This window comes from Hypanus sabinus, chromosome 27, assembly GCF_030144855.1.
Source record: "Hypanus sabinus isolate sHypSab1 chromosome 27, sHypSab1.hap1, whole genome shotgun sequence".
NCBI classification, from domain to species: domain Eukaryota; kingdom Metazoa; phylum Chordata; class Chondrichthyes; order Myliobatiformes; family Dasyatidae; genus Hypanus; species Hypanus sabinus.
Window position 1 is genome coordinate 38,001,096 of NC_082732.1, and position 12,757 is coordinate 38,013,852.

General features: G+C 43.0%; 1 protein-coding gene across 1 annotated transcript in view; it reads right to left on the reverse strand.

Annotated features, from left to right (window-relative positions):
- Window positions 1–3,425: 3,425 nt before the first annotated feature.
- The window catches only part of pgd (phosphogluconate dehydrogenase), a 35,340-nt gene continuing 26,008 nt past the window's right edge, over window positions 3,426–12,757 (reverse strand). The window contains exons 9-13 of the mRNA XM_059952258.1: window positions 11,722–11,852; window positions 9,915–10,048; window positions 7,531–7,630; window positions 6,517–6,639; window positions 3,426–3,729 (exon numbers count right to left, since the gene is read on the reverse strand). Coding sequence (XP_059808241.1) covers window positions 3,610–3,729; window positions 6,517–6,639; window positions 7,531–7,630; window positions 9,915–10,048; window positions 11,722–11,852 — 608 coding nt within the window. The 3' untranslated portion in view covers window positions 3,426–3,609. The remainder of the gene's footprint in view (window positions 3,730–6,516; window positions 6,640–7,530; window positions 7,631–9,914; window positions 10,049–11,721; window positions 11,853–12,757) is intronic.

Consider the following 12,757-nt stretch of genomic DNA (forward strand, 5'->3'; position numbering starts at 1 on the left):
CCCCTCACAGAATCCATTTCCTAGTCACCTGTCTCCCTGGAAACTGTATTAAACTGTACCAACATGCAATCTTGAAGGTCACCCTGGGGTTAAATCCAGCCAAGCCTTCATCTGCACCATTACAAACTTCACCAGTCCCACTTCCATAGGATCATACAGTGCAGCCTTTGCCTCGTATCCTTTACTTAGAATCACATCCATGCGTTGAGTACCTTTACTCTTCACCCTTCCAAAGCTTTCCTCATTCCCGTTCCATAACCCACAGTAGAGTAGTGGTTAGTGTGACGCTGTTACACCTTGGGGCATTCTGGAGTTCAGAGTTTAAATCTGCTGCTGTTTCTGTACATCCCCCCTGTGGTGTGCACCGGTTTCTTCCCACAGTCCAAAGACGTACCGGGTAGATTAACTGGTTAATGTAAATTGTTCCGTCATTAGGTTAGGGTTAATCAGGTTGCTGGATGCCGCAGCTCGGGCTGACTCTATGCTGGATTGCTAAACAAATAAAAAAACTCGATCACAGGTCCTTCAAAACTCAGCAGCTTGTGTCCTAACTTGAACATGACGCTTGTCTTGCTGATTGAGACTGTCTCCCAATTAAGTAGCAACTCAGTTTTAAAATACTCATTCCCATTTCCATTTCCAAACATTTTCATTGACTTGACCTTCCCTCTCTGTGTAACATCATTCCACTCTGTAATATTTGCATTCCCTAAAGATCAACCATAAACTTATTTCCTCCACTAATTTAGAAGGGTACTTTTGCATGGTACGTGCTCCAGCGGTGGTGATAGAGGCAGGTAGATCAGGACATTAAAGAGACTTTTAGATAGACACATGGATGAAATAAAAATGAGGATTATGTGGGAGGGAAGAGCAAGATTGATCTTGGAATGGGTTAAAATGTCCATACAAAATCGTGGGCCGAAGAGCCAGTATTGCACAATAATGTTCTAATAGAGACCTTCCCTTTGGCTATTGAAATTCCTTCCTCTGTACCCTGCCTCCATTTTCATCATTAAATTGTTTAAAACCTGCCTCTCTGAGCACATCATTGAAGTTTTTCTTATCTAATGGCTTGGTATATCTTTGGTTCATGCAGCTTGGAACAGTTTTGTTAAAGGAGCTATCAACTAAGAAACTGTACAATTCTTCTCAGAAACCCAACACATCCCAGAGGTTTGTTTCTTTATTAAATACAGCTCTTAATATTTTCCTAAAATTTTTATTTCACTACATTGGAGACAAATAAATGTAACTCTTTTGCTTAACCTTGAACAAATCTATTCAGTCATATTAGAGTATAGCACATAAACGGGCCCTTTGGCCCATCTTGCCCATGCTGAACCGTTTAAAAACTACCTAGTCCCATTGACCTGCACTGGGATCCTAGCCCTCCATACTCTGCCCATACATGTAGCTATCCAAACTTCTCTTAAGTGTTGAAATCGAGCTCATTCCACTCTCACGACCCTCTGAATGAAGAAGTTTCCCCTCATGTTCCCCTTAAATATTTCACCTTTCACCCTTACCCCATGATTGGGTGGGTGTAATCCCACCCAATCTCAGTGGAAAAAGCCACTGAAAATTGGTTACATGGTTAGTTGAATGAGAAACAATGGCAATTAGGTGGGCCTTGGAATACTGTGAGCAGCTTTGGAATCCTTATCTAAGAAAAGATGTGCTGGCATTGGAGAGGGTCGGAGAAGGTTCACAAGAGTGATCCCAGGAATGAAAAGGTTAAATATGAAACGCACTTGATGGTCCTAAGCCTGTACTCGATGGAGTTGAAAGAAATTGGGGTGATGGTGGGGGGGGGGGGGTGGATCAAATTGAGACCCATTGAATATTGAAAGGTCTGGATAGACTGGATGTGGAGATGTTTCCTATAGTGGGAGACTAGTTGGTTAGAGTTGAGAGATGTCTATTTAGAACAGAGATGAGAAAAAATTTTAGTCAGAGGGTGGTGAATCTGTGGAATTCTTTGCCACAGACTACTGTGCAGACCATGTCACTGGGTATATTTATGGAGGAGGTTGTTCAGTTGATTAATTATGGCATCAAAGGGTACAGGGAGAAGACTGGAGAATGGGGTTGCAAGGGATGATGGACCAGCCTTGTTGGAATAGCAGGGCACTCAATGGGCCAAATGGCCTAATTCTGCTCCTATGTCTTGGGCTTGGCACACTTTTCACTAAAGAGGCAATACTTGTCCATGAGCCGACACCAAACAGAGAGCATTCAAATCAAAAGTACATGGTTAGTAAGATGATCATCAACTTGACAATGGAATTTCAGTGATCCAGCTCCTGGTATCCCTTGCAACTGGCTGGTTGACACAGTACAATCAATAGAGGATAACAGGGCATTTCACACTGAGACAGCCAATGAGCTTCCAACAGAACAGCAAGCCCCAGTTTCTGATTCTTTCTGTAAATTCACTATTGAATTATTGGATTCAATTCCCTTCCAGATCTCAACCATCCTGCTGTACTAGCAATTTTTTCCCATCACGCTGCCTCTGGTTCTATCAGCCTTTCATAGTTTCTATTTTGTTTATGATTTTCAGTAAAATCCCCCTTGGCTTTACTTCGGTTCTGTGAAAACAACACGAATCTGTTAAACATAATTGCAATTGCCAAGTCCTGGTTCCATTCCTGTTCTCTTCTTTCAGAGCACAGCCCTTGAGATTTAACAAGAGGGATGATGTCAAATGCCCTCACCATGGTATGGGCATCAATTCCTACACCAGTTAAAGATGCATAAAAGAGACACCGACCTTTACTCACCTGACTTTTCTTCCTTCCTGTATATTTGGATTCTGCAGAGAAGCAACAATTATATACTCAGTCGTCATTTCATTAGGTACCTCCTGTATCTAATAAAGTGGCCACACAGTGCATATTCGTGGTTTTTGCCACTGTAGCCAATCCACTTCAAGGTTTGACATGTTGTGCATTCAGAGATGCTCTTCTGCACACCACTACTGTAACGTGTGAGTATTTGAGTTATTGTTGCCGTCTTTCCAGCTTAAACCTGTCTGGCCATTCTCCTCTGACCTCTCTCACTAACAAGATGTTTTTACCCACAGAACTGCTACTCAATGGATGTTGTTTTTGCTTTTCACACCACTCTCTGTCAACTCTAGAGACTGCTGTGTATGAAAATCGCCAAAGATCAGTCATTTCTGAGATTCTCAAACCACCCCACCTGGCACCAACAATGATTCTTCAGTCAAAGTCACTTGGATTACATTTCTTCCCCATCCTGATGTTTGGTCTGAACAACTGAACCTCCTGACCATGTCTGCTTGCATGGAGTTGTTGCCACATGATTGGCTGATAAATGCTTACATTAATGATCAGATGTATCTGATAAAGTGGCCACTGAGTATCTTGGAAGAAAAAGCCAATGGAATTCTCTCATGGTTATAGCTAAGACACATTTTATTATTCAAGGGAAATTTCCTCGAGGTCAGTTGCTCATTTTAGTCTACAACACCAGTGCAGGTTGACTTTCAATACCTCAAATTACAATATTAAAGAGTACATTTATTTTTTAAAAATGTCTATGGAATGTTATTCCACCAGTATCTCACTAACGCACGACTGTTCAGGCGTTGTATGAAGACGATGAGACACTTCCGCCGTGACCCGTCCAGTTGGTGTGGATGTAGGTCCCAGGTTTGGTCAGAAGTTCATATGTATGAGCTCCAAAGTAATCCCTTTGTGCCTGTTGGACGAGGGGGAAAAAAAATCACATTAACAAACATGTGAACAAACAGGAACTCCAGCCTACACAAGATACAGCTCTTTTCAACTCCAGTGCTCAAAATGTCCAAGTCTGTGTAGCCACGTGTACTCATATTGTGAAGACCTCAAGATATAGGAGTGGAATTAGGCCATTTGGGCCATCAAAGTTTGCTCCACCATTTCAACAACCCCTTAACCTCATCCTCCTGCCTTCTCCCTGTAACCTTTGACAACGTGACTAATCACGAACCTACCATCCACCACCTTAAATATACCCAATGAGTTGGCCTCCACGGCCATCTGTGGCAATAAATTCCACAGATCCACCACCCTCTGGCTCAAGAAATTCCTCGTCATCTCTGTTCTAAATGGACATCCCTCTATTCTGAGGCTGTGCCTTCTTGTCTTACACTCTCCCACTATAGGACATATCTTCACAAAGTTCACTCTGTCTAGGCCTTTCAATATTTGATAAGTTTCGGTGAGATGGCTTCCCAAACAACCACCCCCACCCCCCATTTTCTCTGAATCCCTGCGTGTACAGATCCAGTACCACCAACCACTTCTCTTACGTTAACCCTTTCATTCCAAGGATCATTCTCATGAATCTCTCTGGACACCCCTCATTGCCAGCACATCCTTTCTTAGATAAGGAACCCAAAGCTGCTCACAACGGTCTGACAATGCTTTATAAAGCCTTAGTATTACATTCTTGATTTTATATTCTATTCCTCTTGAAATGAAGATACAGCTGAAGAACTGTAAAATTAATGTTCCCCTGAAGATCTGGTGGTCACTGATGGCAGAAGGTAAGGTTCCATGGTCAACTCATGGACAGTGGTTTAACTTCTGCCAGGGAACTGGGTGCCTTTGCAATTGTAAAGACACTTGGTGGCCACCTTCTGTATCTAATAAAGAAGCCAGTGAATGTATATTCATGATCTTTTGCTGATGTAGCTCACTCACTTCAAGATTTGACGTGCTGTGCATTCAGAGACGTTCTTCTGCACACCACGGTTGTAACGTGTGGTTACTTGAGTTACTGTCACCTTCCTGTCAGCTTGAACAAGACTTACCATTCTCATCTGACCTTTCCCCATTAACAAAGCATTTATGGCCACAGAACGGCATCTCACTGGATTTGATTTTTGGTTTTTGAACCATTCTCTGTAAACTCTAGAGATTGTAATGCTCGAAAATCCTATGAGATTAGCAGATTCTGAGGCCTTGCCTTCACACATTCTACCAGTCTGTTGTTGCCAGTACAAGCTTCTATGTGGTGGTGTGCTGGGGCAATGACATCAACACAGGTGATGCCAACAGGCTCAGTAAACTGATTACAAAGGCTGGCTCTGTTATAGGAGTCAAACTGGGCACACTGGAGGCTGTGGCAGAACAAAGGACCCTACGGAAAATCCTGGCAATTCTGGACAAGGTTTCTCAACTGTGCATGCCACCTTGGCTGAATAGAGGAGCACTTCTAGTAATAGTCTAATACATCTGCGCTGCTCCAAAGAGTGCTATATGAGGTTATTCTTACTCTCAGCCACTGGGCTCTATAATGAGTCAACCCATTGCCAGGGAAGTGCTGACTCCCTCCTGTTAGATTGTTTGTCGTAACTTTTTTTATTCTTTCTACTTCTCTTTTAATATTTATATCTGTGCACATGTAATGCTATTGTGACACTGTAATTTACTCTGGGATCAATAAAGTATTTATCTATACTCAAACCAACCCACATGGTATCAGTAAGCATTCCACGTTCAGTTACTTCAATCACATTTCTTCCCCATTCTGATGTTTGGTCTGAACAACAACTGATCCTCTTGACCGTGTCTGCGTGCTTTTATGCATTGAGTTGCTGCCACACGATTGGCTGAATAGATGTTTGCATTAACGGGCAGGTACATCCAATCAAGTGAGCACTGTGTGTATAGCCACACCACACAGAAATTGATTCAAAGATTACTGTAATCAAATCTTTGTAGCAATGAATAAAATATTTAAAATTCAGTTTCTTATACTCTTGGAGAAAGGAAAAATAGTTAATTTTTTAAAAACATGTACCAAATTTTTAAGATGAAGGTTGCAATAGGCGAAACCAAGAGCTTGGGAATACACAGCATAATTCCTTGAAAGTGACGTCACAGGTAGATAGAGTCACAAAGACAGGTTTAGGCACATTAGCCTTCGTAAATCCAGATGCTGTGTGTAGGAGCTGGGATGTTATGTTGAAGTTGTCTAAAACGTTGGCAAGGAACTTCTTCACTGAGATGGAGGTGAGAGTGTGGAGCAAACTGCCAGTGGAAGTTCAATTTCAGGATCAATTTCAACATTTAAGAGAAATTGGATATGTACATGTATGAAAGGGGGTATGGAGGACTGCGATCCAGGTGAGGTCTGATGGACCTGTTTCTGTGCTGGTCTGCTCCATGACTCACTGTGAGTCCTGATGCATTCAGTCATTCTCTGAGCTGCAGAAAGTGCTTGATGGTAAGCCGGCTGCATATTTCTTAACTGCCTGAGCGCGTATTCAACAATTCAGGTTTGAAAGAGTCTCCAATATCTCGCTTTTCACAGCTGAGGCTGCCTTGGTGGGCGCTCAAGAGTAACACCTGGTCAGTCTAACCAAGAAACAGCGGCAAAGGATTTCTTGGCAGGGTATCTATTTAGCAGCTAGAATTTATAAGAGGTTTATAACAGGTCTAAACAACTGCGCAAGAGATACGTGATGAGATGCTCCTAAAACGATTCGTAATTCCGTACCTGAATCAGGTTGGCCGGAAGCATATCATGCCTGTAACCATCGTAGAAGGACAGGGCTGTAGTGAAGCAGGGCATGGGGATCCCCATCTGTACACCAGTGCTGACCACCCGACGCCAGGAGGCCTACAGGAAGAAATATAGTTAAAATAGCTAACCTCTGCATGCTGGGTCTCACATCAATACTGCTCTCCACTGTTCACTCCCTGGAAAACAAAGTGGATTACCTTCGTCTGCAAATGATCAGAGAGAGATGAGGAACTGCCGTGTGCTTGTTCTTATAGAAACATGGCTCCGGGACAACCTCCTATGCACCATCAATCTTCAGACCACAGCGCTCAGGGACCTGTGCTAAGATTATCTTGTGCTTAATTGTAACAATATGATCTGCTATTGGAGAGGGGAGACTGCCTTGTCATCACTGGGGGGGGGGGGGGGGGGTTGTGTGTGTGTGTGTGTGTGTTTTAAATCTGCCTGTTCACCTTTTGTTCTTTTTTCTGTGCAGTGAGCAGGAATTTGGGGGTTGATAATCATGATGTTGTTCTTTTCTTGCTTGACCTCATGCCAAGAAGGATTATCTGGAGAAGAGGGATTTCGGAGTTGTATACTTCGATAATAAATCAACCTTTGTCCTTGTTCTTTCTGCATGGAAAAAGGGATGTGTCCTGCTGGGAACTAGCAAAGATCCACTGGGCTGAACGGCCTCCTTCTGTAACCTCTCAAATAAATACACTTGATTTGAGATTTGAAAAATCTGTTAGGTTTATCTAGGAATGGCATATTTGAAACTCAAAATAGATTGGAATGATCACAGGAATATTTACAGATTCATACGGAACACAATGTAATGAATCCGCATTTACCATACTGGAATTGCAAAGCATTGAATTTCAGCATCTAATCCACAAGTAAATTTTAGCAGTGATATTGTTATAAGGCAAAGAGCAGAGAGAGATTTGTCGAAACAGTCTAATCACTTTCCAAATATTAGTTTAGTGAACTATTCTGAGTAAATACCTGACAGTCCTGTACTGCCGACTTGAAAAACTTATCAACCAGCAAGTTCTGTAGACCAGGGTTTGTATCAAACGCATCTTTAATTTTTCCCAGAAAGGCACTGTCAAGGGAGGAAAGCAGAGAAACAAGGATAGGTAAATATTTCGTCTGCAATCAAGTGAGATTTCGTCTGCAAACCAAGGTGTGAGAGAATCTCCTCAAAATATCACATTGAATGAATTGACTTCATTTCTTACATCCTTCACATACATGAGGAGTAAAAATCTTTACATTACGTCTCAATCTAAATGTGCAATCATAGTAGTTTACAATAAATAGAACAGTCAATGTAACATAGAGTACGCTCAAGTCAGCACAAGTTCATCAGTCTGATGGCCTGGTGGAAGACCCTAGGAATGTGAAACTCCAGCTTGTGAAATTGTGTCAACAACCCAAAAGATTTGATCCCACTGTTAAAAAACTCTTTTATGATAACGATGGACTCTTGAACTCCATCTCATCATTGCCCTTGCAATTTATTTGTCTACTTACACTGTTGTTGCTGATTAACTGGACCCTGGAAACTCTCACTCATTCCTCAACCACACTTTTACTTGTGCAAAGGAGACCAGCGTGGCCCCTGTCACCACATAGTTCTGAAGTCTGAACAGAGAAATACTATTTACATGGACCACTTGCAAGACTATTCAATATCTGAATTCCTTGCTTGCAAGATCAATCGCCATTTACAATACGGATGTTAAAAGTCAACGGAAATTACAAGCTGATCACCGACAATACCTAGAAGTTAATAAAGCAATTGTCTCTTAGCTGATTTGTGTGCCCCTAGTATTTTTCTGTTACCTTCTTATCGTATCTCAGTAAGCCTAAATGGCTCTGGTAGCCTACCGTGCAAAGGGAAGCATCGCGTTTTAAAGACCTTTCTTGCTTGGGCTGTCTTCACTCTATCTGCAATCTATCCATGCCTGGACATTAGATTAACCCTTACTTTGCCGCAACTTCCACACACTTTCTCTGTAACTGCCTTACCAAGACATCGGAGCAAAAATTAGGCCATTCAGCCCATCAAGTCTGTTCCAATATCCAATCATGGCTGATTTATTTTTCCTCAGAATTCAGCACCTTCAGAATTTCTTGTGGAAATCCAGAGCAAAACACTCTAACCACTGGAGGAACTCAGCAAGTCATCAGCATCCATTAGTCCCGTGAGACCATGGATTTGCGCCTTGGAAGGTTTCCAGGGTGCAGGTCTGGGCAGGGTTGTATGGGAGACCGCCAATTGTCCACTTGCTGCAAGCCTTCTCCTCTCCACGCCACTGATGTTGTCCAAGGGAAGGGCATTAGGACCCAAGCATCTTGGCACCGGTGACGTCGCAGAGCAATGTGTTGTTAAGTGTCTTGCTCAAGGACACAAACACGCTGCCTGAGCTGAGGCTCGAACTAGTGACCTTCAGATCTTTTTTTTGCACGCTGGATGTTTGTCCCCTGATTTAACCCTTGCATAATCACAAGATAATTTACAATGACCAATAAACCTACCAACCAGTACATCTTTGGACTGAGAGGGGAAATTGGAGGACCCGGAGTATTCATGTGGTCACAAGGAGAATGTACTAAAAACTCCCTATAGACAGCAGCAGGAATTTATGGGGTTGAACTTTCTTTTGCTTGGTTATATGTTTGAATCGTCACCTGTTTGTAAATGTTCAGTAGATTTTCATTCTGTAGTATAGTTGATCTGTATTTCTGTAGCTTTTGTCTGTCAAGGCAGAGCAATTCAAAACTGTCCTTGTTGTTGACACTCTGTTCTCAGAGAAATTCCCTTATCTATCCAGCTTAGACGAGTTCGCAGTAAGTGAGGGAACACTCGGCCTCCAGTTCTTTGCTCTTTTCTTGCTAGTACAGGGTGACCTTGTCTGACCTGGACATCAAGAGCATCTAATAAATGGACTGTGACCATCAAATCTGTGCCTCATTTTTGACTTCTGAAGAACGGTCTGGGGGAGCTGACAGACCTCATAATCTTCAGAGCTAACACCTAACATTTCCAAGTGCTGCCAATCTATAGCAACACACACTCACACACAGAGGAACTCAGCAGGTCAGACAGCATTCATTGAAGGGGATAAACACTCAACCTTTATTCCCCTCCATAGATGCTGCCTGACCTACTGAATTCCTCCAGTGGTTTGTGTGTATTGACTTAAAACTTGCAAATCTTTGTAGCCATTTTAAATTCCTCCTTACATCTCCCTCTCCAACTTCTCGTGTCTGTCACCTGCACCAAATATTTCACCTGGCCCAGTCAAACATTGCCTCCGGGCGTTTAAATTAATTAAAAGGTAACGTGAATTCAAGCCACTATGCAGCAAGGACATCCTCACCTCCTGATAATGCAGCCACCTCTCCACATCAGTGCAATCCCACCATAGTTCAGACTCCAGTTAAACTCCTTTGCTGCTTGTCTCAGGAGCATGAAGCCCTGGGCATAGGAGATTATCTTTGAAGCATAGAGAGCCTGCAAAAGAGGGCAAAGAAACACTTTAATGTTAATGCTACGTGTGGGCACTTGACAAAGTTAGTGTACAGTGGAATCCAACAGTGCCTAATATACAGTGGATTCTGGTTAATCAGGACCAGTAACTTTTGGCCCAATCAGCTGAAGTTTCATGGAAATCGTTAAAAAGTATAAAAAAAGAAACAGAATCAGAATTCTGATCCTACCATTGAACAGAGTAATAAATTACGTATTTAAATGAAATACTGAACAAATTAGAATACTACCAATATTACTACTAGAAAACAGTGTATTAGTTTCTAATAGTTATCGATGGATGAAGGCACCAGTCGCTGTTTTATTTTTAATGATTGTAAATAAACAACTCAGTGCATACATTTACGATGCTTTCAACGACTGCATCCTCCAAATGATCATTTTCATTGTAACATTCAAAGTGATTGTCAATACCTTCAAATTCAAAAGTTAGGAATGACGAGGAAGTCGTGAAATTGTTCCATTTCTCACTCCTGGCCGTTTCGACAAGCATGAATGCTTGAAACCGCAGTGAGCAGAAGCTTGATAAATGTCTTATTTCCCGCCAATGCTCAGTGACAAAAACCAATACTTTTTGTACATAAACACACCTAACTGGTGCTATTTAAAAACTGCTCACTCTAAGCATGGTGTAGTGACCAACGGTCACACAAGTGCACACGACTGACACCTGTGAGAAACCGATCGGCAAACTCTCCTGTCCCAATTAAGCAGCATTAAGTCCCAAGTAAATAAAGGGAACCCCAGCCATTTTCTCGATTAGCTTTTGTTCTTTTGTTCTGCCCCAATTAACCAAAGACACCTCCACTGGCAGCTTGTATCACCCTCCGAGGGAAGAAGTTCCCTTGGGCATCTGAAACCTGGTGGAGGAAATCCCTCTCCAGGTTCTTTTCTACGAGGCCTCAACCCAGGCATGGATGGACAGCGTGCAAGGGAGCTGGCTGGATTCGAACTCGGGACCTCGCGCCCCGAAGTCCACCAGCCGGGCCACATATGGGTACAGAAATGGATGTGTACCAAGCGCTCTACTGCTGTTGTCCAAAGCTAAGATGAGGAATTTCTACCCCATATACAAGTGCCTACGACAATAAACTTGAACAGAGTTGGAAACAAGACCTTCAGCCCAAGGGACCCATGTGGACCAAGATGCACATTCAACCCCCAAGAGGACCACAAGCTTATTGTAGGCCAGGAGGCCTGTCTGCCTCTATTTCCTTGACAGTTATGTTAACTGGAGTCAGACTTTGCCTCTTGGCAAGGTCACCCATGCCAAACAGGTCAAAGGGCAGAAGCCAGACTAAGAGTGGACAATGGGTCCTCCAGGTTTTTTTTGGGGGGGGGGGGTGGTTTCAGCTCAGGGCTAATGACCCTGACTGGTAAAACAAAACAACAGTTTACTGTTATGGTTCTATAGTTTTGTTAAGTATGTCTGCAGGTAAAAGAATCTCAGGGTTGATGTGTATGTATTCTGATAATAAATTTTACTTTGAACTTTGAGCGTTGAAGAATCCTATACCTTTCCCCTCTCATCTTAAATCTATGCCCTCTAACTTGAAAGCCTAAGAGAAGGCAGGAAGATACCCCACATTATCAACATAGATAAAACATTTACAATCATCTGCCTTCAGCAAACCCACCTTGCGTATATCTTCCAGGAATTCCTTGTTATTTCCAGAGAAATCTGATCCTTTGGGTCCCGACAACTGCTTGCTGGCTATTACCCGCTCATCTTTCAGGGAAGACAGGCACCTCGCGAATACGGCCTCACCTGCAGTGGGAGAGGTGGGTGTAGAGTTCACACCAATGATCACTACAGGAGCGAGATAGATTGGTGCCGCAATACCAACCTTGCACTCAATGTCAGTTACAGTTAAAGTCTGTCCCCAGCCTTATAAGCTCATCAGGTTTTATCAGGTGCTTATGCTGGTTTCCATGGTGTAAAGCGACTGAGAGTACGAGATCCACCGTATAGGACTGGATAGGATAGGATGCCAGTCTATCACGAGGTTAACCCCCAGCATTTTGCCAGTACCCATTTCAGCCGGGTGGACTGGAGCAATGTGTGGTTCAGTGCCTTGCTCAAGGACACAACATGCCACCTCAGCTGGGGCTCGAACCCATGACCTTCAGATCACTAGTCCAGCACCTTAACCACTTGGTCACACTCAATGTCAGTAAGGCCAAGGGATTGAATGTGGACTTCAGGAAGAGGGGAGTCAGGAGAACACACACCAATCCTCATCGAGGAGTCAGCGTGGAAAGGTTGAAGATTATCAACATAACTGATGCAATTGCAAAGATGACTATATTTTATTAAGAGTTTGAGGAGGTCCCAGCAAGCTTCTACAGAAGCAGTGAGGAGAGTATTCTGACGAGCTGTCTCACTGTCTAGTACGGAGGGACTACTAATCAGGATTGGGAAAAGCTGCAGAGGTTTGCAAACTCAGCCAGCTCCGTTGTGTTCACTCGCCTCCCCAGAACCATTAAGGACCCCCATCCCCCAGGACATGCCCTCTTCTCATTGCTACCACGAAGGAGAAACTGCGACCGTAGCCTGAAGACACACACTCAAAGTTTTAGAAACAGCTTCTTCCCCTCAACCATCTAAATGACAAGGAACCTACGAACGCTACCTCGCTATTTTTTTGGGTTCTCTTTCTGCACTATGATTTA